We start from the raw sequence: 25599 nt of genomic DNA on the forward strand, positions 1-25599 counted from the left end.
TGAAAAAAAAGGTTGTTATTCTGAAACGGCACAAATTGAACCGGCGTAAACCGAGGGCCACCTGTATTGTGAAAAAGATACAGGCTTGCAGTGACTAAGGTACGGAATTACCTGTATATCAATCACAAAGAGAGCATACAAATAAAGTATAACCATGTCCAGATTAATCACAGACAGGCGATTTTCTTCTGTGAATTGCTGCATGTGACCAAGGCTCCAGTGGGAGCTGAAACGTTATGCTACTGTGGCATTAAAGGAAGGTGTTTTTTCTAATCTCGTGTGCTGGCTTTCTTTGCGGGGGACTATACGGATCTTCACCAGGTCTTGTCCTTGTGCAATACATATCTTTATATATATATATATATGTATGTGTGTATATATATATATATATATATATTTATATATGTGTATATATGTATATATATATATGTGTGTGTATATATATATATATTTATATATGTGTATATATATATATATATATATATATATACACCCAGTATATGTACATATATATCTATCTATCTATATCTATATATATATATATATATATATATATATATATATATATATATATATATATATATATATATATATATATATATATATATATATATATATATATATATATATATATATATATATATACACTTCTTTTTTTTCACCCATTTTCTCTCATATCTGTCCGGTATTTTTGCTGCAGACACCTGGCAACCCTAGTTGCAGAATAAGAAGCTGACTAAATAAGAAGACAACTTTAGCCTTGTACATTTTGCAGCTTTCTTGTTCTTAATGTTCATTCGCAGTGATTATCCTTATAAGTGACAGTCACAGTGATTACCTTATAAATGACAGTCACACTGATTACCTTACAAATGACAATCAGCAAAAACCACTGTGAATGGACATTAAGAGCAAAAAATCTGCAAAATGTTTCGTTTTCAGAATGATTGTCTATATGTTGTTACATTAAAGTTGATTTTAAAAAAAAAGCAAAGAAAAAAAAAAAGCTTTGAGTGGATGTCACATGTTTCCTGTCTAGAGTGGAGCTCCAGTCTGCAGCTAGTCCCTTCTCAAACGATTGGGCTTTGTCTGTGCATTATTGCATAACAGGAGGAAGCTACGAGTGCTACTATTATTGTTCAGTGAACAACTAATATCTTACATTTAAATTATTGAAAAGGATAGATATACTGGCACTATAATTCTAAGTTATAAAATCGGGACCATATGTGTTAGAGAACTAACTGCATATTTTTGTAGCTCTACTCTCAACAATGTAAAGGTGTAATCTTGTCATTATTGTTTCAGTATTATATTAAATACATTCTATTAGCCACTATGGCAGCTGCTTTTCTTGTTTTTGGGATAATCCTAGGGATATATGTATTAGTTTACTACAATTTCATCAAAGGAAAACAATGCAGAAGTGACACCTGCTTGAAGGGAAAAACTGCAATAGTGACAGGTAAGCTTTTCTGTAGACTATAAACTAATGTCTTAAAGGTAGGCTGACCCTATTGCCGCTTTAAGAAGGAACACATATGAAAAATACATATGTCAGGGTTCTTATACAAAGCATTTCTTTTAAACAGCCCTGAAAACAGCCCTGACATGTGTATTTTTTATATGTGTCCCTTTTTAAAGCTGCAATATGGTCAGCCTACTTAAAGGTTACATTGAAAAGGATCATTTTAACAAACACGTTTGTTTAGAATTATTGTTTGTTTTTTTATTTCCTAACAGCTTTGCCTTAATTTCTTTTTGCACAAAATATGAAATAATGTTTAATAAAGGTTAATTTTTGTATTAATCATCAAAAAACAATCTGAGCTATTTTAGATTCCACCCAATATAACAGAAATAACAATAGATTGATATGAAATATATATTTATCAATGATCAATTTTTATTTATTCTCTTGCTATCTTTCGGCCAGATTACGAGTTGTGCGTTATGAGGGGTGCGGTGCTAACAAGCAGTTTTCTCTCACCGCTCACTTATCTGCAGCGCTGGTATTACAGGTTTTTACAAACCCGGCGTTAAAAAGACAAGAAGTGATCGTAGAGCAACATTTTGCTCCTTAACGCACTCCAATAACAGCGCTGCTTAAGTCAGCGGTGAGCTGGTCGTACGTGCTCGTGCACGATTTCCCCATAGGAATCAACGGGGAGAGCCGGCTGAGAAAAAGTCTAACACCTGCAAAAAAGCAGCGTAAAGCTCAGTAACGCAGCCCCATTGATTCCTATGGGGAAAGAACATTTATGTCTACACCTAACATGAACCCCGAGTCTAAACACCCCTAATCTTACACTTATTAACCCCTAATCTGCCGCCCCCGACATCGCCGACACCTACTTTATACTTATTAACCCCTAATCTGCTGCTCCGGACATTGCCGCCACTATAATAAACATATTAACCCCTAAACCGCCGCACTGCTGCCTCGCAAACATTAGTTAAATATTAACCCCTAATCTGCTGCCCCTAACATCGCCACCACCTACCTACATTTATTAACCCCTAATCTGCCGCTCTGGACACAGCCGCCACCTACATTATACTTATGAACCCCTAATCTGCTGGCCCCATCATTGCCGACACCTACATTATATTTATTAACCCCTAATCTGCCGCCCCCAATGTCTCTGCAACCTAACTACATTTATTAACCCCTAATCTGCCGCCCCCAACGTCGCCACCACTGTAATAAACATATTAACCCCTAAACCGCCGCACTCCCGCCTCTCAAACATTTAGTTAAATATTATGAACCCCTAATCTGCCGTCCCTAACATCGCCGCCACCTACCTACACTTATTAACCCATAATCCGCCGCCCCCAACGTCGCCGCCACTATACTAAATTTATTAATCCCTAAGCCTAAGTCTAACCCTAACACCCCCTAACTTAAATATAATTACAATAAATCTAACTAAAAATTCCTATCAATACCTAAATAATTCCTATTTAAAACTAAATACTTACCTATAAATAAACCCTAAGCTAGCTACAATATAACTAATAGTTACATTGTATCTATTTTAGGGTTTATTTTTATTTTACAGGCAAGTTTGTATTTATTTTAACTAGGTAGAATAGTTATTAAATAGTTATTAACTATTTAATAACTACCTAGCTAAAATAAATACAAAAGTACCTGTAAAATAAAACCTAACCTAAGTTACAATAACACCTAACACTACACTATAATTAAATAAATTTACTAAATTAACAAAAAATAAATAAATTAAATTAACTAAAGTACAAAACAAACAAACACTAAATTACAGAAAATAATAAACAAATTACAAGATATTTAAACTAATTACACCAAATCTAATATCCCTATCAAAATAAAAAAAGCCCCCCCAAAATAAAAAAAAAAACCCTAGCCTAAACTAAACTATCAATAGCTCTTAAAAGGGCCTTTTGCGGGGCATTGCCCCAAAGTAATCAGCTCTTTTACCTGTAAAAAAAAAATACAAACAACCCCCCCAACAGTAAAACCCAACAACCACACAAACAACCCCCCAAATAAAATACCATCTAAAAAAACCTAAGCTCCCCATTGCCTTGAAAAGGGCATTTAGATGGGCATTGCCCTTAAAAGGGCAGTTAGCTCTTTTGCAGGCCCAAACCCTAACCTAAAAATAAAACCCACCCAATACACCCTTAAAAAAAAAAAACTAACCCCCTGAAGATCGACTTACAGTTCTGAAGACCGGACATCCATCCTCAAGGAAGAGGCAGAAGTCTTCATCCAACCGGGCCGAAGTCCTCAACGAAGCTGGGACAAGTCTTCATCCAAGCCGGGCGAAGTGGTCCTCCAGACGGGCAGAAGTCTTCATCCAGGCAGCATCTTCTATCTTCATCCATCCGACGCGGAGCGGGTCCATCTTCAAGACATCCGACGCGGAGCATCCTCTTCATCCGACGACTACCCGATGAACGAAGGTTCCTTTAAGTGGTGTCATCCAAGATGGCGTCCCTTAGATTCCGATTGGCTGATAGAATTCTATCAGTCAATCGGAATTAAGGTGGAAAAAATCCTATTGGCTGATGCAATCAGCCAATAGGATTGAGCTCGCATTCTATTGGCTGATTGGAACAAATACAAACTTGCCTGTAAAATAAAAATAAACCCTAAGATAGCTACAATGTAACTATTCGTTATATTGTAGCTAGCTTAGGGTTTATTTTATAGGTAAGTATTTAGTTTTAAATAGGAATAATTTAGTTAATGATAGGAATTTTTATTTAAATTTATTGTAATTATATTTGTTAGGGGGTGTTAGGGTTAGGGTTAGACTTAGGTTTAGGGGCTAATACATTTAGTATAGTGGCAGCGACGTTGGGGGCTGCAGATTAGGGGTTAATAAGTGTAGATAGGGGACGGCAGATTAGGAGTTAATAAATATAATGTAGGTGTCGGCGATGTTGGGGACAGCAGATTAGGGGTTTATAAATATAATGTAGGTGGAGGCGGTGTCCGGAGCGGCAGATTAGGGGTTAAAATGTTTATTTTAATGTTTTTGATGCGGGAGGGCCTCGGTTTAGGGGTTAATAGGTAGTTTATGGGTGTTAGTGTACTTTTTAGCACTTTAGTTATGAGTTTTATGTTACGGCGTTGTACCATAAAACTCTTAACTACTGACTTTTAAATGCGTTAGGGATCTTGGCGGTAGAGGGTGTATCGCTCACTTTTTGGCCTCCCAGGACAGACTCGTAATACCGGCGCTATGGCAGTCCCATAGAAAAAAGACTTAACAAAGTTTATGTAAGTTGTTATGCGGTAAGGCCAAAGAAGTGTGCGGTGACCCTAAACCTGCAAGACTCGTAATACCAGCGGGCGTAAAAAAGCAGCGTTAGGACCTCTTAACGCTGCTTTTTTACCTTAACGCACAACTCGTAATCTAGCCGTTTATTTGTAAAAGCAGGAATGTAAGCATAGGCCCAAAAATAGGCCTATGCTTACATTCCTGCTTTTTCAAATAATGATAGCAAGAGAATGAAGAAAAATGTATAGTAGAAGTAAATTAGAAAGTTGCTTAAAACTGCATGCTCTATCTGAATCATGAAAGAAAACATTTGGGTTTTGTGTCCCTTTAAGGGAGCAGAGATAGAGGGGTTTTTCAGCAATCTGGGGCTTTGTGGTGTCTCTACCTAAAGGCCTTGTGTGGATGTCGACTACGTCATCATCCCTGGTTAAGGGGTTAAATAATGTAAATTTAGCATTTTCAAAAAATGCTTCTTATCACACATTTTGTGATCAAGCTTCTCATTACTGCCAGTAGTTAGAACATGCCAAAACTGTCATATGGAAGCAAGATGACTTTTCACAAAGTTTCCTGGAAGCATGTTTGCAAATGCAAGCATATCCCCAAGTTTCTAAGTGAATCAGAAATGCTCTCACCATTTAAAATTAACAGAGTTGCACAGAGAGATTATTTGTTGACCTTAAAGGGACATAAAGCTACAATGAACATGCCCTAATTTATTAGAATATTTTTATTGCACCATTGATTGCCGGTAACTGTGCATTTAAACCCCACAGAAGAGGTTAAACATTATTAAAGTAACATGTGTGATGCAAAAATGATATGCTATTAATCTTTATCCTACTCACACTGGAACTCTGTGTGTTTAAATACTGCAAAGGGGGTAAACACATAGATAAAATCCCGCTCAAAGTCACAGAGCTGGTCCTAAGTAGGAAACAGTAGCACAACCCTAACAATCACCAGTTTTGCAGGGGGTTAAGCACATTGGTAAAGCCCTGCTTTGCGGTGCTTGTAGCTCTCAAGGAGAACACAGTCAGTGATAGGCAAAGTTGTGTGACTGATGCTGATAATTGGCTCCCTGGCTGTTTCATTTTCAAGACCAGGGGTTAAACACATGGAATATCACTGTGCAAACATTACATGCTCTAACAAATCAGAGCATGTCATTTGTCTACTACAATGTCTATTTAAAGTCATCTCTAGCAGGGAATGTCCAGTGGCATATTGCTTCGCAACCAGTCAATGGCACTGACCAACTCATGACTGGCAGTGTACTGACTCTCCAGTGCTGACTTGTTTGCAGGGGTTAAACACACAAACGCAAGCAATAGTGCAATAAGAAAGTGCTTTAATGCAGTTAAATATCGCATTAAAGGGACAGTCAACACCAGAATTTTTGTTATTTAAAAAGAAAGATAATCCCTTTATTACCCATTCCCCAGTTTTGCATATCCAACACAGTTATAATAATACACGTTTTACCTCTGTAATTATCTTGTATCTAAGCCTCTGCTGACTGCCTCCTTATTTCAGTTCTTTTGACAGACATGCAGTTTAGCCAATCAGTGCTCACTCCTAGGTCACTTTACGTGCATGAGCTCAATGTTATCTATATGAAACATGTGAACTAGTGCCCTCTAGTGGTCAAAATGTATTCAGATTAGAGGCAGTCTTCAAGGTCTAAGAAATTAGCATATGAACCTCCTAGGTTTAGCTTTCAACTAAGAATACCAAGAGAACAAAACAAAATTGGTGATAAAAGTAAATTGGGAAGTTGTTTAAAATTGCATGCCCTATTTAAATCATGAAAGTTTTTTTTGGACTTGACTGTCCCTTTAAATATGAAAAATGTATCTTTTTTTTTTTTTTTGACAGGTCAAAACCACTGTGTGAAATAAAATAGATTAATCCTAATTCAGCAGTTCTGCAATTTGTTTTTTTTAAGGAGCAAGTGCTGGAATTGGAAAAGTGACAGCACTGGATTTAGCCAAACGTGGGGCTCGTGTTATTCTAGCATGTCGTGTGCAAGAGACAGGAGAGGCGGCAGTGTATGACATAAGAAAGGTCTGTTTAAAATACACCCTGTGTATATGTAAACATACTACAATCACTTGTATTTGTATTGTTAACTAATTATAATGAGAAGGGTAGCCATGCTCTCTGCTTAAAGTGATGTTAAGCTTATTTGTTACGGAACATATCAGTGTAACTATCATATAAATCCAAACTCGCTTTCATCCATGAATTGTTATTATTTTTCTAAATAAAAGTGTTCTTACTGCTAACCTCTCCGATTTACTCCTACCGTTCCCCCTCCCAGCGCAGATCTACACTTTTTTTTTCTGGGACGGTTTTTCTTCCAGCCACTTGATTTTCTGACCTTTAGATGGCCAACTCCCTACACAGCATGCCCCTTTGATCAATTGCGCTCTTTGTTTTTCCAAGGATCCCTGACTCTGTTGCTTAAAGGCCAGAAAATAAAATAAGTAAATTAGATATTTTTAATTTAATATTTACATTAATGCAACAAATGAAATGCGACTTTTATGCACTACGAACTTCAGCACTCGATGGCCCCACTCTGTGAGTTTGTGTGGTCTACCACTTGGTGGCTGGGCTGTTGTTGTTAGACGCATCTACTTCACAATATTAGCACTTGCAGTTGGCCGGGGCAGATCTAGTAGTTCAGAAATCTCACAAACTGTTAGCAATGGGTGTGGCTGAAACTCCACATACTTTTTGGTCATAAGTGTATGAGTCTGTGATTCGCTGATGGCTGTCGCATGATAAAAATGGAAGGGAAATGAAACAAAATCTACTACTTATTTGAAATTCAGAGTAAGTGCCATTGCATTGTCTTTTATTTATTTAAAGATCCTTTAATCCCTTGCACCAAATGAACATAGGTAGTACGTCACACAGTACTTTTACCTTTGTACCTACGTCCATCACTGTGGGGCATGCTCATCAATACCTTGAGTTTTCTACTAAAAAAAAATATATATATATATATATATATATATATATATTTCTTTCATGTAATTAGCAAGAGTCCATGAGCTAGTGACGCATGCGATATACATTCCTACCAGGAGGGGCAAAGTTTCCCAAACCTCAATATGCCTACAAATACACCCCTCACCACACCCACAAATCAGTTTTACAAACTTTGCCTCCTATGGAGGTGGTGAAGTAAGTTTGTGCTAGATTCTACGTTGATATGCGCTCCGCAGCAGGTTGGAGCCCGGTTTTCCTCTCAGCGTGCAGTGAATGTCAGAGGGATGTGAGGAGAGTATTGCCTATTTGAATTCAATGATCTCCTTCTACGGGGTCTATTTCATAGGTTCTCTGTTATCGGTCGTAGAGATTCATCTCTTACCTCCCTTTTCAGATCGACGATATACTCTTATATATATACCATTACCTCTGCTGATTTTCGTTTCAGTACTGGTTTGGCTTTCTACAACATGTAGATGAGTGTCCTGGGGTAAGTAAGTCTTATTTTCTGTGACACTCTAAGCTATGGTTGGGCACTTTTATATAAAGTTCTAAATATATGTATTCAAACATTTATTTGCCTTGACTCAGGATGTTCAACATTCCTTATTTTCAGACAGTCAGTTTCATATTTGGGATAATGCGTTTGAGTAAAACAATTTTTTTCTTACCTTAAAATTTGACTTTTCCCTGTGGGCTGTTAGGCTCGCGGGGGCTGAAAATGCTTCATTTTATTGCGTCATTCTTGGCGCAGACTTTTTTGGCGCAAATTTTTTTTTCTATTTCCGGCGTCATACGTGTCGCCGGAAGTTGCGTCATTTTTGACGTTCTTTTGCGCCAAAAATGTCGGCGTTCCGGATGTGGCGTCATTTTTGGCGCCAAATAATGTGGGCGTCTTATTTGGCGCTAAAAAAATATGGGCGTCACTTTTGTCTCCACATTATTTAAGTCTCATTTTTTATTGCTTCTGGTTGCTAGAAGCTTGTTCATTGGCATTTTTTTCCCATTCCTGAAACTGTCATTTAAGGAATTTGATCAATTTTGCTTTATATGTTGTTTTTTCTATTACATATTGCAAGATGTCCCATGTTGAAGCTGAGTCAGAAGATACTTCTGGAAAATCGCTGCCTGGTGCTGGAGCTACCAAAGCTAAGTGTATCTGCTGTAAACTTTTGGTAGCTGTTCCTCCAGCTGTTGTTTGTATTGAATGTCATGACAAACTTGTTAATGCAGATAATATTTCCTTTAGTAAAGTTACATTACCTGTTGCTGTTCCATCAACATCTAATACTCAGAGTGTTCCTGATAACATAAGAGATTTTGTTTCTAAATCCATTAAGAAGGCTATGTCTGTTATTCCTCCTTCTAGTAAACGTAAAAAGTATTTTAAAACTTCTCATTTTTCAGATGAATTTTTAAATGAACATCATCATTCTGATAATGGTTCTTCTGGTTCAGAGGATTCTGTCTCAGAGGTTGATGCTGATAAATCTTCATTTTTATTTAAAATGGAATTTATTCGTTCTTTACTTAAAGAAGTCCTAATTGCATTAGAAATTGAGGATTCTGGTCCTCTTGATACTAAATCTAAACGTTTAGATAAGGTTTTTAAATCTCCTGTAGTTATTCCAGATGTTTTTCCTGTTCCTGGTGCTATTTCTAAAGTAATTTCCAGGGAATGGAATAATTTGGGTAATTAATTTACTCCTTCTAAACGTTTTAAGCAATTATATCCTGTGCCATCTGACAGATTAGAATTTTGGGACAAAATCCCTAAGGTTGATGGGGCTGTCTCTACTCTTGATAAGCGTACTACCATTCCTACGGCAGATGGTACTTCATTTAAGGATCCTTTAGATAGGAAAATTGAATCCTTTCTAAGAAAAGCTTACTTGTGTTCAGGTAATCTTCTTAGACCTGCTATATCTTTGGCGGATGTTGCTGCAGCTTCAACTTTTTGGTTGGAAGCTTTAGCGCAACAAGTAACAGATCATAATTCTCATAGCATTATTATTATTCTTCAACATGCTAATCATTTTATTTGTGATGCCATCTTTGATATCATTAGAGTTGATGTCAGGTATATGTCTCTAGCTATTTTAGCTAGAAGAGCTTTATGACTTAAAACTTGGAATGCTGATATGTCTTCTAAGTCTACTCTGCTTTCCCTTTCTTTCCAGGGTAATAAATTATTTGGTTCTCAGTTGGATTCTATTATCTCAACTGTTACTGGAAGGAAAGGAACTTTTTTACCACAGGATAAAAAATCTAAAGGTAAATTTAGGTCTAATAATCGTTTTCGTTCCTTTCGTCACAACAAGGAACAAAAGCCTGATCCTTCATCCTCAGGAGCGGTATCAGTTTGGAAACCATCTCCAGTCTGGAATAAATCCAAGCCTTTTAGAAAATCAAAGCCAGCTCCTAAGTCCACATGAAGGTGCGGCCCTCATTCCAGCTCAGCTGGTAGGGGGCAGATTACGTTTTTTCAAAGAAATTTGGATCAATTCCGTTCACAATCTTTGGATTCAGAATATTGTTTCAGAAGGGTACAGAATTGGCTTCAAGATAAGGCCTCCTGCAAAGAGATTTTTTCTTTCCCGTGTCCCAGTAAATCCAGCGAAGGCTCAAGCATTTCTGAAATGTGTTTCAGATCTAGAGTTGGCTGGAGTAATTATGCCAGTTCCAGTTCTGGAACAGGGGCTGGGGTTTTATTCAAATCTCTTCATTGTACCAAAGAAGGAGAATTCCTTCAGACCAGTTCTGGATCTAAAAATATTGAATCTTTATGTAAGGATACCAACATTCAAAATGGTAACTGTAAGGACTATCCTGCCTTTTGTTCAGCAAGGGCATTATATGTCTACAATAGATTTACAGGATGCATATCTGCATATTCCGATTCATCCAGATCACTATCAGTTTCTGAGATTCTCGTTCCTAGACAAGCATTACCAGTTTGTGGCTCTGCCGTTTGGCCTAGCAACAGCTCCAAGAATTTTTACAAAGGTTCTCGGTGCCCTTCTGTCTGTAATCAGAGAACAGGGTATTGTGGTATTTCCTTATTTGGACGATATCTTGGTACTTGCTCAGTCTTCACATTTAGCAGAATCTCATACGAATCGACTTGTGTTGTTTCTTCAAGATCATGGTTGGAGGATCAATTTACTAAAAAGTTCATTGATTCCTCAGACAAGGGTAACCTTTTTGGGTTTCCAGATAGATTCAGTGTCCATGTCTCTATCTTTGACAGACAAGAGACGTCTAAAATTGATATCAGCTTGTCGAAACCTTCAGTCACAATCATTCCCTTCGGTAGCCTTATGCATGGAAATTCTAGGTCTTATGACTGCTGCATCGGACGCGATCCCCTTTGCTCGTTTTCACATGCGACCTCTTCAGCTCTGTATGCTGAACCAATGGTGCAGGGATTACACAAAGATATCTCAATTAATATCTTTGAAACCGATTGTACGACACTCTCTGACGTGGTGGACAGATCACCATCGTTTAGTTCAGGGGGCTTCTTTTGTTCTCCCGACCTGGACTGTAATCTCAACAGATGCAAGTCTTACAGGTTGGGGAGTTGTGTGGGGGTCTCTGACGGCACAAGGGGTTTGGGAATCTCAGGAGGTGAGATTACTGATCAATATTTTGGAACTCCGTGCAATTTTCAGAGCTCTTCAGTCTTGGCCTCTTCTAAAGAGAGAGTTGTTCATTTGTTTTCAGACAGACAATGTCACAACTGTGGCATACATCAATCATCAAGGAGGGACTCACAGCCCTCTGGCTATGAAAGAAGTATCTTGAATTCTGGTTTGGGCGGAATCCAGCTCCTGTCTAGTTTCTGCGGTTCATATCCCAGGTATAGACAATTGGGAAGCGGATTATCTCAGTCGCCAAACGTTGCATCCGGGCGAATGGTCTCTTCACCCAGAGGTATTTCTTCAGATTGTCCAAATGTGGGGACTTCCAGAAATAGATCTGATGGCCTCTCATCTAAACAAGAAACTTCCCAGGTATCTGTCCAGATCCAGGGATCCTCAAGCGGAAGCAGTGGATGCATTGTCACTTCGTTGGAAGTATCATCCTGCTTATATCTTTCCGCCTCTAGTTCTTCTTCCAAGAGTGATCTCCAAGATTCTGAAGGAATGCTCGTTTGTTCTGCTGGTAGCTCCAGCATGGCCTCACAGGTTTTGGTATGCGGATCTTGTCCGGATGGCCTCTTGCCAACCGTGGACTCTTCCGTTAAGACCAGACCTTCTGTCGCAAGGTCCTTTTTTTCCATCAGGATCTCAAATCCTTAAATTTAAAGGTATGGAGATTGAACGCTTGATTCTTAGTCAAAGAGGTTTCTCTGTGATTAATACTATGTTACAGGCTCGTAAATCTGTATCTAGGGAGATATATTATAGAGTCTGGAAGACTTATATTTCTTGGTGTCTTTCTCATCATTTTTCCTGGCATTCTTTTAGAATTCCGAGAATTTTACAGTTTCTTCAGGATGGTTTGGAGAAAGGTTTGTCTACAAGTTCCTTGAAAGGACAAATCTCTGCTCTTTCTGTTCTTTTTCACAGAAAGATTGCTAATCTTCCTGATATTCATTGTTTTGTACAAGCTTTGGTTCGTATAAAACCTGTCATTAAGTCAATTTCTCCTCCTTGGAGTTTGAATTTGGTTCTGGGGGCTCTTCAAGCTCCTCCGTTTGAACCTATGCATTCGTTGGACATTAAATTACTTTCTTGGAAAGTTTTGTTCCTTTTAGCCATCTCTTCTGCCAGAAGAGTTTCTGAATTATCTGCTCTTTCTTGTGAGTCTCCTTTTCTGATTTTTCATCAGGATAAGGCGGTGTTGCGAACTTCTTTTGAATTTTTACCTAAGGTTGTGAATTCCAACAACATTAGTAGAGAAATTGTGGTTCCTTCATTATGTCCTAATCCTAAGAATTCTAAGGAGAAATCATTGCATTCTTTGGATGTAGTTAGAGCTTTGAAATATTATGTTGAAGCTACTAAGAATTTCCGAAAGACTTTTAGTCTATTTGTTATCTTTTCCGGTTCTAGGAAAGGTCAGAAGGCCTCTGCCATTTCTTTGGCATCTTGGTTGAAATCTTTAATTCATCATGCTTATGTCGAGTCGGGTAAAACTCCTTTTTCACAAATTTTGTCACAAACTTTAGGTTTCTCACTGAAATTATTTACAAACAGCTTCTGCAATTATGGCACAAATGGTTGTAAATGCTTCTCTGGGATCCCCTTTGTTCAGAAATAGCAGACTTATATGGCTTTGGGGTTGCTTTTTGGTAATTAGAAGGCCGCTAAATGCCGCTGCGCACCACACGTGTTTTATGCCTAGCAGTGAAGGGGTTAATTAGGGAGCTTGTAGGGTTAATTTTAGCTTTAGTGTAGTAGACAACCCCAAGTATTTATCTAGGCCCATTTTGGTATATTTCATGCCAGCATTTCACCGCCAAATGCGAGCAAATAAAAAAAATAACTTTACATTTTTTGCAATTTTAGGTTTCTCACTGAAATTATTTACAAACAGCTTGTGCTATTATGGCACAAATTGTTGTAAAAGCTTCTCTGGGATCCCCTTTGTTCACAAATAGCAGACTTATATGGCTTTGGCGTTGCTTTTTGGTTATTAGAAGGCCGCTAAATGCTGCTGCGCACCACACGGGAATTATGCCCAGCAGTGAAGGGGTTAACTATGTAGCTTGTAAGGAGCTTGCAGGGTTAATTTTAGCTTTAGGGTAGAGATCAGCCTCCCACCTGACACATCCCACCCCCTGATCCCTCCCAAACAGCTCTCTTCCCTCCCCCACCCCACAATTGTCCCCGCCATCTTAAAGGATCAGTCAACATAGTAGATTTGCATAATCAACAAATGCAAGATAACAAGACAATGCAATAGCACTTAGTCTGAGCTTCAAATGAGTAGTAGATTTTTTTTTTCTGACAATTTTAAAAGTTATCTTTTTCCACTCCCCCTGTACCATGTGACAGCCATCAGCCAATCACAAATGCATACACGTATCATGTGACAGCCATCAGCCATTCACAAATACTTACACACTTATTCTTGTACATGCTCAGTAGGAGCTGGTGACTCAAAAAGTTTAAATATAAAAAGACTGTGCACATTTAGTTAATGGAAGTAAATTGGAAAGTTGTTTAAAATGTCATGCTCTATCTGAACAATGAAAGTTTAATTTTGATTGAGTGTCCCTTTAAGTACTAAATAAAAGGAGTTTTTAAAAAAATAATAAAAATAATAAAATATTTTAGCTGTGATGGACCCCTTCCTTAGCCCCCAACCTCCCTGATCCCCCCCCCCAGCTCTCTAACCCTCTCCCCTACCTAATTGCCACCATCTTGGGTACTGGCAGTTGTCTGCCAGTACCCAGTTTGCCCCCAAAAACAAAAGTATTTTTTTTCTTTTGGCAGCCCCCCCACAATACCCCCATCCCCCTCCCAGATCCTTTTATATTTACATTTTTTTTAAAAATGTCCCCACTCTCCCTCCTCATTGGTGTCAGTGGCTAATGCGCGCACACCCGCAGGCCCCCCCGCACGCTCCCGGCATCCGGCGTGCACATTGCACTTACAGGAACCGGATGCTGGGTAACGATGGGCCGCCCACCTGCCTCCCTGTTACGCTCCCACCCACCAACGAACGGCACCATCGCTACCGGTGCAGAGAGGGCCACAGAGTGGCTCTCTCTGCATTGGAGTCTTCTAAAAAGGTATTGCAGCATGCCTCCATATCGAGGCATCACTGCAATACCCTGAGAGCTGCTGGAAGCGATTGCGATCGCTTTCAGCACTCTGTTAGACAACTGACGTACCAGGTACGTCTATTGTCATTAACTGTTCGTTTTTGCATGACGTACCTGGTACGTCAGTTGTCATTAAGGGGTTAAAGGGACACTGAACCCAAATTTTTTCTTTTGTGATTCAGTTAGAGCATGCAATTTTAAGCAATTTTCTAATTTACTCCTATTATCACATTTTCTTTATTCTCTTGGTATCGTTTTTTGAAAAGCAAGAATGTAAGTTTAGATGCCTGGGTTGTTCTTGCTGATTGGTGGATAAATTCACCCACCAATAAACAAGTGCTCTCCAGCGTACTTAACCAAAAATTTGCTGGCTCCTTAGTTTAGATGCCTTCTTTTTCAGATAAAGATAGCAAGAGAACGAAGAAAAATTGATAATAGGATTAAATGAGTAAGTTGCTTAAAATTACATGCTCTATCTGAATCACAAAAGAAAAAAATTGGGTTCAGTGTCAATCAGCACAATGTTATCAAAAAATAAGCAAAACTGTATATTGTTACAAAAACACTCCAACATAGGTTATATAAACGGATTGTCTACAAAACATTTATGCAAAGAAAAATCTAATGCACAATGTCCCTTTAATTCCTGGATTTGTGTGTTTACTTAGTTTTATGAAATTAATTATATCATGCTAAACAAGTGTTTTTTTTGTTTGTTAATAAAACAAAAAAATGTGTTCACCCACCAAGTAATTGGGGGGGGAAAACAACATATTTGGACATTAATTTAAAAAGGTTGGTCTAGATATGATTGGCTTATACTAAATATATTGACTTGGTATAAATATGATTGGATTATACTGTTTTTCTCTTTCTTAGGGGGATATTTATTTGATGTTTCAGATAGAGCATATGATTGTAAACAACTTTCCAATTTACTTCTTTTATCAAATGTGCCTAATTCTCTTGGTAACATTTTTAAAGGAGCAGCAACACAGCTAGCTGAACACATCTGGTGAACAAAAAAAAAGACATTTATGTGCAGCCACCAATCAGCAATTGGCTCCCATTGATGCTGTTAGGGTATTGGTGAGTGATATTTTATATATATATATTATATAATGTTTCAGTGTTATTAAAAATGCCTTTATCTGTAAATGATACAGTTCTCTCTATCAATGACTGAGGTTGGCGACCCAGACCCCCCTTTTGCTGAAAGCTCAGATACCCAGCACAAGCCTAGCCTGTCCCAATACAAAGAAAGAAAGTATGTTTACTCAGACCTCCTGCTGTTCAGACGTACACTAACTAGGACTTCTAAAGAGCAAATGTGGTGTGTTTGGTCCAGAGAGCAAACATATGTCCCAAACTGTAAGAGATAATGTCACACCTCAAAAACCTTTGATCACAGTCTCAGAAAAGAGGTCATTTCAATATAGTTTTTGTTGTATGGTTTCCCCAGAATAAAATCTTTAAATTAATTTGTCCTAAGAAACATATTACCTATATCACAGGAACCCCTGTGGATCGCAGCCTAGAAGTCTACAAGTGATCACTTCTTTGAAGCACAATCTTCTAGGAAAGGTAAACATTTACAGTTAAGTGTTAATTATTCCATACTGAGTTAAATATACAAAAACTAAACTCCTCGTCTGAGTTAAAAGTAACTAAGAAAGTCTTTTAAAACCTGTGTACTTTGAAAACATATAAGATTAAAACTTCAAAACTTAAATATATGAATTGTATAATTATCAGATCTATTTAAAATACTCAGATTATATAAATAATATATATATTGGTCTGGGAGATATACCTTTATGCCTGATTTACTATATTCGATAAGTATCTGCTGTATTGAGTGGGTAGCTGTATTGATGAATTTAAAATATTTTACTGTATTATAAAATAAAACTACATTTAGTTTTCTTTGTTTCAGGAATCTGGTGTGAAAATGAGGTTCCAAATATGACTAGTAGATACTGGTATATAAAGGTCTATGTAATTTGTGCTGTGAATTATAGCATATGTTTTTATACACTCAGCATTGGAGATGTACTAGATATGAAATGATATGATTCTATTAAAATCAAATAATAGTATTACTAATTATCCACTGATATACAAATAAAGTCAAATATACATATATCTATTTTGAATTACAACTACTAGTCCACTAATAGAAATATGACTTTTAAATACATCTTTTAACATATTATAAGTAGGAAATATATATCATATGTGTGTGTGTGTATATTTATATATATATTCTAAGTGTACCCATGTTTAGTCTCAAAAATACGCGCTCAGTTATATTAGATGGGCCATATACTAAACAGATAGTTTATTAATACTAGGAAATAATAAATATATTGAATATACATTTAAGAAAATATACTCTTCTGTAGTAGTATTTGCTAATTAAACTACATTCTGTTGCCTATTGTCCCTCCGGTGTTCAATACGAAAATTGCAACCAAAGGGTATTTTAAATTGTCAGGGGATTTAAAATGACCATATTAATTTCCAATGAGAGATAAGCTCAGACTAAAAGGGCGTACCCAGAGAATTCCATTGGGTTATTTAGAAATGACGGTGAGATTGGTCTCAGACAAAAAGACTATGCAAAGAAAGGAAGAAGACAAAAAACACACTTTGGTTTGAGACTTAGAATAACTCTCTGTTGAAAATAGAGAAATACCTCTGTGTTTGTGATACCCTGTTTGCAAAATTACCTTCCCGTATGACTTTAGAAAATCGCTGATTGGAAAAGCTGAAGCTCTCTTATTGGTATCTGGTATAGGATCGTGATCTAATACTTTTAAAAGTTTATAGCAAAGACATTCTTTATAGCTATAGTTAAATTGTAGCAGTGATTTGTAAGTGTAATTTATACATTTTAGAGACCTGTGTAGTCTATAAATAATCATATCTAGCATCAAGCAATTTACTGTTGAGAGGAAAGGTTTTGTATTCCATATTGATAAATTCATTTTTATTTACTGTGAACTCTCTTAAGAATTGCACATAAATTGGCTATTGTGTTGTATTGCTAATTGTATAACAAACTCTGGGTTTAAGTGAAGTATATTTGATTATATTGGGTTGAAAATAGTGAATTATATTTCCCTGGAAATTCCATTAGATTGTGGGAGTTTAGCTAAAATTTCATTGTGAGATTTGAACATAGGTGAGTACAAGCGTTGTTGAATAAGCTATATAGATTGAATTGGTTGAACTTTCTAGCTATTTATAAATTGTTTTAGTATAATTCTTGTGTGATATTTAATAAGAAATTCATTTTGAGTTAAGGTTAATTTATAGAAATATTTCATCCATTCATGGGATAATAGACAATATCTACTGAATAGTAATTTAATCTAAATATCTTTATAGCGTGCTTTATGTTCTAATATTGTATTGATCAATTGATAGATATAACTGGTCATAGGTGACATTCAGTTACTACATAAATATTATCAATGTGTATATAAAGATGAACTAATCAGAATTTAGGAATATTTTATATTGAGATTAAATAATAATTTTTAATTTTATAGATATCTAAATATTGATATTTTGGGGTACACTACAGAGATTTAACATCTTACTGGGGTGTATTGATAAAATTCTGCTATAGTGTAGATATCGCTGACAATAATTTTATACTGCTATTAATTATTAATATTCATAATTACAATACGTAACACGTTGGTGACAACTGCTGCTGATAAATACACCAACATTACTGGAGGACACTCCTGAGACGTATCAACATTTCTCTTGTAAGATGTATCGAGTCGACGGATTCATCCATACTTATGGGATATTCTCCTTCCCTACAGGAAGTGGCAGAGAGAGCACCCACAGCAGAGCTGTCCATATAGGTCCTCCCTTTTCTCAAGCAAAAGTTTGTTATTTTAAATGGTACCGGTGTGTACTATTTACTCTCTGGCAGAAAAGGGATGAAGATTTCTGCAAGGAGGATGATGATCTTAGCATTTTGTAACTAAGATCCACTGCTGTTCTCACAAGGGCTGAAGAGTACAGGAAAACTTCAGTTGGAACAGTTTGCAGGGTAAACTGCATTAAGGTATGTCTATTTTTTTCTAGACAGACTGTGTTATTTCTAGAAAAGGCTGGCAATATCCCCATGAGGGAAAGGTAAGCTGTATTCAGTAAAAGAGGAATCCAAGCTTGCATAAAGGGCTCATAGTTACTGGTGACACTAATAGGAAAAAACTTTTGGTTTAATTACAAATAAAACGTTTTTTTGAGGGACTTTAAGGTGTCTTTGTGGCTTGTTTAAGGGTTATTAACCCACATGGCTAGTTTAAGAAACACTCTGTTGTGTTTCTTTCAGGCCCCATAACATCGAGTGAGGTGGGAGGGGCCTATTTTCAGTTGCACAGTTTATTTACCTCAGAAGCATCCAGCTACTTCTCCACAGATTCCTGCTGTATTTGAGGGCTGTAAAGAGGTTTTTTCCCCCACAAATCTTTCCTAAAGGGCAGGTAGGCGCCACAGCAGAGCTGTTGCTAGGTGCTGAACGTTATTTTACCGGTTTTTAAGTTTTTTCAATCTAGTTTTTACATTAAGGGGTTAATTGTTTATTTGCATAGTGGTGCAAAGTTACTAAGGCTTTATGGTGCTACTGTAAAAATTTCGTTTTGTTTACTGCTTTTTTACACTATTTTGCAGAGTTTGTGCAGCTTTTTTTCTCTTAAAGGCACAGTTCCGTTTTTGTTTAAAGTGTTATTTTCTTTGATTAAAGGGTTTTCCAAGCTTGTTTGTTTCATTACTAGCCTGTTTAACATGTCTGACACCAAGGAAAATCCTTGTTCTATGTGTTTAGAAGCCATTGTGGAACCCCCTCTTAGAATGTGTCCCACTTGCACTAATATGTCTATAAATTATAAAGAGCATATTTTAGCACTTAAAAATATTGCAATAGATGATTCTCAGTTAGAAGCAAATGAGGGTTTAGCATATAGCTCTCCCCAAGTGTCACAACCAGTAATGCCCGCACAAGTGACGCCAAGTACCTCTAATGCGTCAAATTCATTTACTTTACAAGACATGGCCATAGTTATGAATAAAACCCTCACAGAGGTTTTCTCTAAACTGCCTGGTTTACAAGGAAAGCGTGACAGCTCTGGGTTAAGAAGAAAGACCCTATTCGGGCCTACACTGAAAGAAATTATTTCAGACATCACTGGAGGGAAAGGCCATGCCCTCCCTCAGGATAAAACAGATAAGATGAGGACCAAACAAAATAATTTTCGTTCCTTTCGGAACTTCAAAGGTCCCGCTTCAGCTTCCCCTGCAGCAAAGCAAGAGGGGAATTCTGTCCAATCCAAGTCAGTCTGGAGACCTAACCAGGCTTGGAACAAAGGTAAACAGGCCAAGAAGCCTGCTGCTGCCTCTAAGACAGCATGAAGAGGTAGCCCCCGATCCAGGATCGGATCTAGTAGGGGGCAGACTCTCTCTCTTCGCTCAGCCTTGGGCAAGAGATGTTCAATATTCCTGGGCTTTAGAAATTGTGTCCCAAGGATATCTTCTGGACTTCAAAGACTCCCCCCCCAAGGGGGAGATTTCACTTTTCTCAATTGTCTGCAAACCAGACAAAGAGAGAGGCGTTCTTACGCTGTGTAGAAGACCTACATACCATGGGAGTGATCCGCCCAGTTCCAAGAGCGGAACAAGGGCTAGGTTTTTACTCCAACCTGTTTGTGGTTCCCAAAAAAGAGGGAACTTTCAGACTAATCTTGGATCTCAAAATTCTAAACAAATTCCTCAGAGTACCATCTTTCAAGATGGAGACTATTCGGACTATTCTTCCTCTGATCCAGGAGGGTCAATATATGACTACCGTGGATTTAAAGGATGCGTATCTACACATCCCTATTCACAGAGATCATCATCAATTCCTCAGATTCGCCTTTCTGGACAGGCATTACCAGTTTGTGGCCCTTCCTTTCGGGTTGGCCACGGCTCCCAGAATTTTTACAAAGGTGCTAGGGTCCCTTTTGGCGGTTCTAGCAGTGGCGCCTTATCTAGACGACATCTTAATTCAGGCGTTGACTTTCCAGCTAGCCAAGTCTCACACAGACATCGTGTTGGCTTTTCTGAGATCTCACAGATGGAAGGTGAACATAAAAAAGAGTTCTCTCATCCCTCTCACAAGAGTTTCCTTCCTAGGGACTCTGATAGACTCGGTAGAAATGAAAATATTTCTGACGGAGGTCAGAAAATCAAAACTTTTAATCACTTCATGGTAGCGGCAATGGATATAGTTCCTTATGCCCGCCTACACCTCAGACCACTGCAACTATGCATGCTCAAAGAGTGGAATGGGGATTATGCAGATTTATCTCCTCAACTGTATCTGGACCAAGAGACCAGAGATTCTCTTCTCTGATGGTTGTCTCAGGACCACCTGTCTCAGGGAATGTGTTTCCGCAGGCCAGAGTGGCTCATTGTAACGACAGATGCCAGCCTGCTAGGCTGGGGTGCAGTCTGGGACTCCCTGAAAGCACAGGGCTTATGGTCTCGGGAGGAATCTCTCCTCCCGATAAACATTCTAGAACTGAGAGTGATATTCAATGCGCTTCAGGCATGGCCTCAGCTAGCTGCGGCCAAATTCATCAGATTTCAGTCGGACAACGTCACGACTGTAGCCTATATCAATAATCAAGGAGGAACCAAAATAATCCGATGGGTGGAGGATCACTCTTGCCATCTCTCAGCAATCCATTTCCCAGGGGTAGAGAACTGGGAGGCGGATTTCCTAAGTCATCAGACTTTTCATCCGGGGGAGTGGGAGCTCCATCCGAAGGTATTTGCCCAGCTGACTCAGCTATGGGGCACACCAGAATTGGATCTGATGGCGTCCCGACAGAACGCCAAACTTCCTTGTTACGGGTCCAGGTCCAGGTCCCGGGATCCCCAGGCGGTACTGATAAATGCTCTAGCAGTGCCCTGGTCCTTCAATCTGGCTTATGTATTTCCACCGTTTCCTCTCCTCCCACGTCTGGTTGCCAGAATCAAGCAGGAGAGAGCTTCAGTGATTCTGATAGCGCCTGCGTGGCCACGCAGGACTTGGTATGCAGACCTGGTGGACATGTCATCTGTTCCACCGTGGACTCTGCCAATGAGGCAGGACCTTCTAATCCAAGGTCCATTCAAGCATCCAAATCTAACTTCTCTGCGTCTGACTGCTTGGAGATTGAACGCCTGATTCTATCAAAGCGTGGTTTCTCTGAGTCGGTCATTGATACCCTGATTCAGGCTAGAAAGCCTGACACCAGGAAAATCTATCATAAGATTTGGCGCAGATATCTTTGTTGGTGTGAATCCAAGGGTTACTCAAGGAGTAAGATTAGGATTCCTAGAATTTTGTCCTTTCTCAAAGAAGGATTGGAGAAGGGATTATCAGTTAGTTCCTTAAAAGGACAAATATCTGCTTTGTCTATTCTTTTACACAAACGTCTGGCAGATGTCCCAGACGTTCAAGCGTTTAGTCAGGACTTGGTCAGGATCAAGCCTGTATTTCAACCTGTTGTTCCACCATGGAGCCTAAATTTGGTTCTTAATGTTCTTCAAGGGGTTCCGTTTGAACCTATGCATTCCATAGATATTAAGCTTCTATCTTGGAAAGTTTTGTTTTTAGTAGCTATCTCTTCGGCTCGAAGAGTTTCTGAGTTATCTGCTTTACAGTGTGACTCACCTTACCTAGTTTTCCATGCAGATAAGGTGGTTTTGCATACCAAACCTGGGTTTCTTCCTAAGGTTGTTTCTAATAGGAATATCAATCAGGAGATTGTTGTTCCTTCTCTGTGTCCTAATCCTTCATCAAAGAAGGAACGTCTGTTGCACAATCTTGATGTGGTTCGTGCTTTAAAGTTCTACTTACAAGCAACTAAAGATTTCCGTCAAACATCTTCATTGTTTGTTGTTTATTCTGGTAAACGGAGAGGTTAAAAGGCTACGGCTATCTCTCTTTCCTTTTGGCTGAAAAGCTTCATCCGTTTGGCTTATGAGACTGCTGGCCAGCAGCCTCCTGAAAGAATTACTGCTCATTCTACTAGAGCAGTGGCTTCCACATGGGCTTTTAAAAATGAGGCTTCTGTTTAACAGATTTGTAAGGCGGCGACTTGGTCTTCACTTCATACTTTTTCCAAATTTTCCAAATTTGATACTTTTGCTTCTTCGGAGGCTATTTTTGGGAGAAAGGTTCTACAAGCAGTGGTGCCTTCCGTTTAAGGTACCTGTCTTGTCCCTCCCTTCATCCCTGTCCTAAAGCTTTGGTATTGGTATCCCATAAGTATGGATGAATCCGTGGACTCGATACATCTTACAAGAGAAAACAGAATTTATGCTTACCTGATAAATTTATTTCTCTTGTGATGTATCGAGTCCACGGCCCGCCCTGTCTATTTAAGACAGGTAGTATATTTTTATTTAAAAAACTTCAGTCACCACTGCACCCTATAGTTTCTCCTTTTTCTTCCTAGCCTTCGGTCGAATGACTGGGGGGTGGAGCTAAGGGAGGAGCTATATGGACAGCTCTGCTGTGGGTGCTCTCTGCCACTTTCTGTAGGGAAGGAGAATATCCCATAAGTATGGATGAATCCGTGGACTCGATACATCACAAGAGAGAGAAATTTATCAGGTAAGCATAAATTCTGTTTTTATTGCTGCTCCTGAGCCTACCTAGGTATGCTTTTCAACAAAGGCTACCAAGAGAATGAATCAAATTAGATAATAGAAGTACTAGCTATTTTTCAAAACTAAGCCCTCAGAGACCAGGACCCTCCCTAGGCCCCGATCAACACGACCATCGTATCAAAAAAAGAACAAGAGAGGGAAACGAGGAGGGAGAAAGGGAAAGGGAATTAAAAAGACTGAAATAAAAAACGCCATATTTAATTTTTCTAAACACAGAAACCTGCAACTAGACTGAAGAAACCACATATAACTGCTAGGCATCTGCTAGAAAAGAAATAAGTGTTTTACTTCTGCCTTGCTATCTGCTACTTCAGAGCTCTGCTGCCTTACTGACTCATACCCCTCCATTTGTATCGCCTTAAATGGCATTTGCTTTCTGATCTCTTTTGCTGGGAGGGGGGTATGGAGACGTCTTGTACTGTAATGTCTTGTCTCTGGTGGTCTCCAACCTATGCATGAGAGAAAGCTATACCTTTAAGTAGTCCAGATCTAGAAGTCAAAATGTACACAAATGTAATTCCATAAATAGTTCTATCTCCCTGGCCTATTTAATTTCTTTATTGCTGGGAATTCTGAGGCTAGGCCCAACTATTGCAGCAACCCCATATACACCGTGAATGTTAAGAAACTCACCCTATTTGCACTCTAACAATGTCACACAGCCAAAGAAAGAAGTCTACACAGGAAGAAATCAATGCTAGAGCATTATCGCTTCACCCCCATCCATTCATCAAGGGGCCTCAGATGAAGACAATTCTGATTCCAATTCTATACCAGATAAAACTCTGAGGGCCTCTCTATCTCACAAAATGGCTAGCCTTGAAACTCACCCGGATCTAGTTGAAACCATTACTACACTATTGGCGAGTCATCATGACTCTTTGACAAAGAGATTTGACAAGTCTACTGCCGAATTGAAAAGAGATATTGCCTCCATAGGTGACAGGACGGACACATTGGAGAGAAAACAAGAGGATCTCATTGTGGACCATTCTAACCTCCTAGCTTATACAGAATCTCTTGCCATCCAAATGTCAGATATAGAAAAGAAAATGGCGGACCTCGAAGACAGATCCCGTAGAAATAATGTTCGGATCAGGGGGATCCCAGAAACAGTCCAACCACAGGTTATAGAATCATTTCTGAAAGAACTGTTTAGAGAATTGATACCCGAAGCCACAGACAGCGATCTTATGATGGATAGGGCTCACAGAATTGCGAGACCCAGAAATATAGCAATGGACAAACATAGGGACGTGGTGGCTAGGCTTCATTATTTTGTCTTCAAGAATAAACTCCTCAGCACTTCCCTGAAGGGAAAGACCCTTTCTGAGAAATTCAAGAATATACAGATCTTCCCGGATCTTTCTACTCATACCCTCTATTTGAGGAGAACTTACACTGATTATACTAGAATCCTTCGTAATCAAGGGATCAGATACCGATGGGGCTTCCCAGTTAAGCTGCTCACCACAAAAGATGGTCAACTTTACACAGCTTCGATGCCCCAGCAGGCCCGCTCACTTCTCCAGAGATGTAAACTTCTGGAACCCTCTGCTGATGATCAGGCCACCACCTCCTTGGGGCTTCCAGCCCTGCGGATTAATGCTCCAGAGTGGCAACCTCAACCGCAAAGGATACCCCAGCAAAGTAAAAGACCTGCTCTGAATAAACAGAAGCCTCCTTGATGCTCTGGGACATAAGAACTCATAGGTCCACATGCTGCATAGAGGGACTTTAAAGCACCCTTCTATACATATCCTTTTCAGTAAAGAAGAGAAGAACAGAGAGGGGGGGGGGGAGAGAGGTTTCTTTTCTTTGTCTGTTCTTGTTTTTTTGATGATGTTGTCTCTCCACAGGATTTACTAACTGTCAAAGTTATGTTGTTTTACTGTTGATTAATGTTATTGATTTTCAGAGTTAGATATACCAGATGATGGAACTCAAGATAGGTGGATGGAGAGGCTTAGGATGTTCCACTCTACTGAGGAACCGTGGATATTTAGTCTGGTTCAGGTGCTCCTGATCCCCCCTTCCACACATGGCCTCCTTAGTCCTAGCGCCACCGTGCTTTAGGCGGCAATCTTAACATATTACTTGTAATGTTTTAAGTTCTACTGCATTGTATTGGGTTTAAATATACTGCTACAGAATTTAACTGCTCAGGATGAGGTGATGATTTTATATACTGTTTGCATTATTATACATCCCTCCTTTGTTTTACCCACAAACACCTAATACAGGCCCCTACTTGTAGTAGTAGAGTCTTTCCGTTTAGAACTATCATACTTTTTAGTAGTGTCCCGCTCCCAGTTC

General features: G+C 38.7%; 1 protein-coding gene across 2 annotated transcripts in view; it reads left to right on the top strand.

The window, feature by feature from the left end:
• The first annotated feature begins 1054 nt into the window (after positions 1 to 1054).
• Positions 1055 to 25599, top strand: part of DHRS13 (dehydrogenase/reductase 13) — a 91910-nt gene continuing 67365 nt past the window's right edge. The window contains exons 1-2 of one of the 2 annotated variants that reach the window (XM_053706180.1): positions 1055 to 1465; positions 6727 to 6845. In XM_053706180.1, coding sequence (XP_053562155.1) covers positions 1339 to 1465; positions 6727 to 6845 — 246 coding nt within the window. In that variant the 5' untranslated portion in view covers positions 1055 to 1338. The remainder of the gene's footprint in view (positions 1466 to 6726; positions 6846 to 25599) is intronic. The other variant, XM_053706182.1, reaches the window with a different exon arrangement.

This window comes from Bombina bombina, chromosome 3 (genome assembly GCF_027579735.1).
Source record: "Bombina bombina isolate aBomBom1 chromosome 3, aBomBom1.pri, whole genome shotgun sequence".
Lineage (NCBI taxonomy): Eukaryota > Metazoa > Chordata > Amphibia > Anura > Bombinatoridae > Bombina > Bombina bombina.